The sequence below is a fragment of the Cucurbita pepo genome, chromosome 20 (genome assembly GCF_057944985.1).
Source record: "Cucurbita pepo subsp. pepo isolate OVF chromosome 20, ASM5794498v1, whole genome shotgun sequence".
In the NCBI taxonomy this organism is placed as follows: domain Eukaryota; kingdom Viridiplantae; phylum Streptophyta; class Magnoliopsida; order Cucurbitales; family Cucurbitaceae; genus Cucurbita; species Cucurbita pepo.
The window spans coordinates 5,296,068-5,299,095 of record NC_141817.1 but is presented as its reverse complement, the minus strand read 5'-3'; the positions used below and the strand labels follow the sequence as shown (position 1 = coordinate 5,299,095).

Below are 3,028 nucleotides of genomic sequence, written 5' to 3'. Positions count from 1 at the left end.
ACTACACCCAGCATTTCTTTCTCGGAGACAGTGTATCTTCGTTCGGCATCGTTGAGCTTTCGACTTTCGTAAGCGATGGGGTGGCCTTCTTGAATAAGGACCCCACCTAGAGCAAAGTCGGAAGCATCGGTTTCTATTTCAAATGACTTTGTGACATCTACCAACCCGAGGACAGGACCCCTCGTCATGGTTGATTTCAGATTTTCAAAGGCCATTTGATAATCATTCGACCACGACCAAGGGTGGTCTTTCTTCAACAACTCTGTCAATGGGGCGGCTCGTCGTGAAAATCCTTCGACGAACCGCCTATAGTAGTTGGCTAATCCTAAGAAGAACCGCAACTCAGATACGGAAGTAGGAACCTTCCAGTCTTGGATAGCTTTTATCTTTTCGCTATCCATACTAATTTGTCCACATCTGACGACATGTCCAAGGAAGTTGATGCATGTTTGTGCGAAGGCACATTTCTCTTTCTTCACATACAGTTGGTTCTGCCGTAGCTTGTCAAACACCAGCTTCAAGTGCACTTTGTGTTCCTCGAGGGTTGTGCTGTAAACAACGATGTCATCGAGGTATACTATGACGAACTGATCCAGGTATTCGTAGAAAACCTGGTTCATCAACGTGCAAAAAGTAGCTGGGGCGTTCGTCAAGCCAAAGGGCATTACCAGGAATTCAAAGGCCCCATATCTTGTCACGCACCGTCGTCTTTGGCTCGTCCCCTTCGACAATACGTACTTGATAATACCCTGATCGCAAGTCCAACTTCGTGAAGTACTTGGCCCCGTGAAGTTGGTCGAACAAGTCGGATATTATTGGCAGATGATATTTGTTGCGTACAGTCACCTTGTTTAAGGCTCTATAGTCTATGCACAGACGCAACGTCCCATCCTTCTTCTTCTGGAACAGTACGGGGGCTCCATAAGGTGCCTTTGCCGGGCAAATGAATCCCGCCTTCAGCAACTCATCCAGTTGTTTCCTCAATTCGGCTAGCTCGGGCGGAGCCATCCGGTATGCATTCTTTGCTGGCGGTTTAACCCCGGGGAGAAGTTCGATTTCATGGTCAATGCCTCAACGAGGTGGTAGTGTTTGGGGTAGACTCTCTGGCATTATGTCGGTATAGCTGTTTAATACTTCCTTGATTTCCTCTGGGACAGTCTCTTCGGTGGTTGCTTCTTCCATCAGTGGTATGGCCATGAATGTAGGTTCCTCTCGCGCGAGTCCCCTTTTCAGCTGTATGGCCGAGATCATTCGAAGATTACCCGGTTGCTTGATGCTTGCAGGTATTACTGTGGAGTTGCGGTCGGTGATCACCAAGCATTTGGCCAGTGGCATTGGGATGACCTTGTGTTCTAGGAGGAACTCCATCCCAAGTACCACGTCGAAGTCGTCCATGCGAACCACGACAAGGTCTAGCTCTCCAGTCCAATCCCCTATTTTGAAGGGGACTCCTTTGGAAACTCCCACAATAGGCAAGGCCTCGGAGTTGACAGCTTTCATCTTCCCCGGGTCCTTTCCTATGGTGAGTTCCAATCTTCGGGCTTCTTGATCGGCAATGAAGTTGTGGGTTGCTCCAGAGTCTATCAGAGTGCTCTTGCTCGGTCGAGAATTTATGGTTGCTTCTACGAACATGAGTCCTTTCTCTATTATCTCCTTCGGTTCGACTTTCCGTTGGAGGGCTGACAAGAATTTGAGTGCGCCCATTCAGGGGTTGTCGTGATCTTCTTTCTTGTCTAGCATAGTCTCGACCCTTGCCTCATTGCTCTCTTGAATGGACACTTGGAGCGCAGTGAGAGAGGCCCGATGAGGACAGTAGGATACCTTGTGGGAGCCTTTACACAGTATGCATTGCAAAGGCGTCGTCGGGTGGTTCTTTTGATGGTAAGGCCCTCGAGATGTCCCCGCTTGGTTGTTCTGAGGAGGTCTATCCGTCCATCCGCTCGGTCTGTTGGGGCTTCCATTTCGATGACCTGGTGGCCTGTATGTTTTGCCCCCATTGTTTGGGGCCGATGTCATTCTTCTTTGGGATCCTGCTTCATTCCCACAGTCTACGAGTCTATCGCCGCAGGCCATTGCGGCAGCTAGGGTTTGGACCCTGTTCTCATGTATCTTTGTCTTGGCCCATGGCTGTAGCTCATTTATAAAGAAGAACACCTTGTCCTTCTCTGCTGTGCCCCTGATATCTAGCATCAGGGTTGAGAACTGTCTGATATAGTCCTGTATGTTTCCAGTGTGTTTCAGGGCTACTATTTTCTCCATTGCTATATGTCCTGCGTTTTCGGGGAGGAATTGTTCCCTCAACTCTCTCTTGAGGTCCTCCCATGAGTCGATGGTGCACAATCCATCCTCGATGTCTTGCACCTTCGTACTCCACCACAGTTTGGCGTCGTCTATGAGATACATCGCGGCTACGTCACCTTCTTGTCGTCAGTACAAGCCGTCGTGGCCTTGAAGTACTGTTCGACATCAAAGATGAAGTTTTCCAACTCTTTGGCGTCCTGATTCCCTTTGAAGGCTCTAGGGTCTGGGAACCTTAGTTTGTTGGATCCTGCATTAGTTTGCCCAGCCGTGACGCCCTCCACGGCTTTCATGGTCACTTCAATTCGAGTGCTCATGGCGGCCATCCTGTCTTGGAGGTCTTCGATTGTTGTTCTGAATTCATCGGTTAATCCATTGAACAAACTCATCATTGTATTTTGTAGTACGTCGAACTCTTCGCCACGTCCCTCTTTGTGTGCGACAGAGCTATCCGGACTACCAGACGGTTTTCGGCTGCTTGTAGGAGCAACTCTTTCTTCGAGCGAGGTCAATCGAAACATCAGTTCTGCAATTGGCAACCCATCCAGGCGGTTGCCCATTGCATCGACTTCTACGACTTTCTCGCTCAGTTCGGTCACCCGCTTTTCCAGGAACCGGAGCGTGTCAGGGACTTCTTTGAGGAACAGCATTTCCTCCTCTATTACCGTAAGCCAGTCGGCTTGTGCTTTGGGTGTCGACTTTGACGTCGACATGATCTTGGTCTTTATGA

At 49.3% G+C, this 3,028-nt stretch overlaps 1 protein-coding gene across 1 annotated transcript; it reads right to left on the bottom strand.

The window, feature by feature from the left end:
* Window positions 1-1,071: 1,071 nt before the first annotated feature.
* Window positions 1,072-1,704, bottom strand: LOC147786420 (uncharacterized). Its single transcript, XM_087120766.1, has one exon. It carries the CDS (start codon window positions 1,702-1,704, stop codon window positions 1,072-1,074), a length of 633 nt encoding a protein of 210 aa, XP_086976892.1.
* Window positions 1,705-3,028: the final 1,324 nt, after the last annotated feature.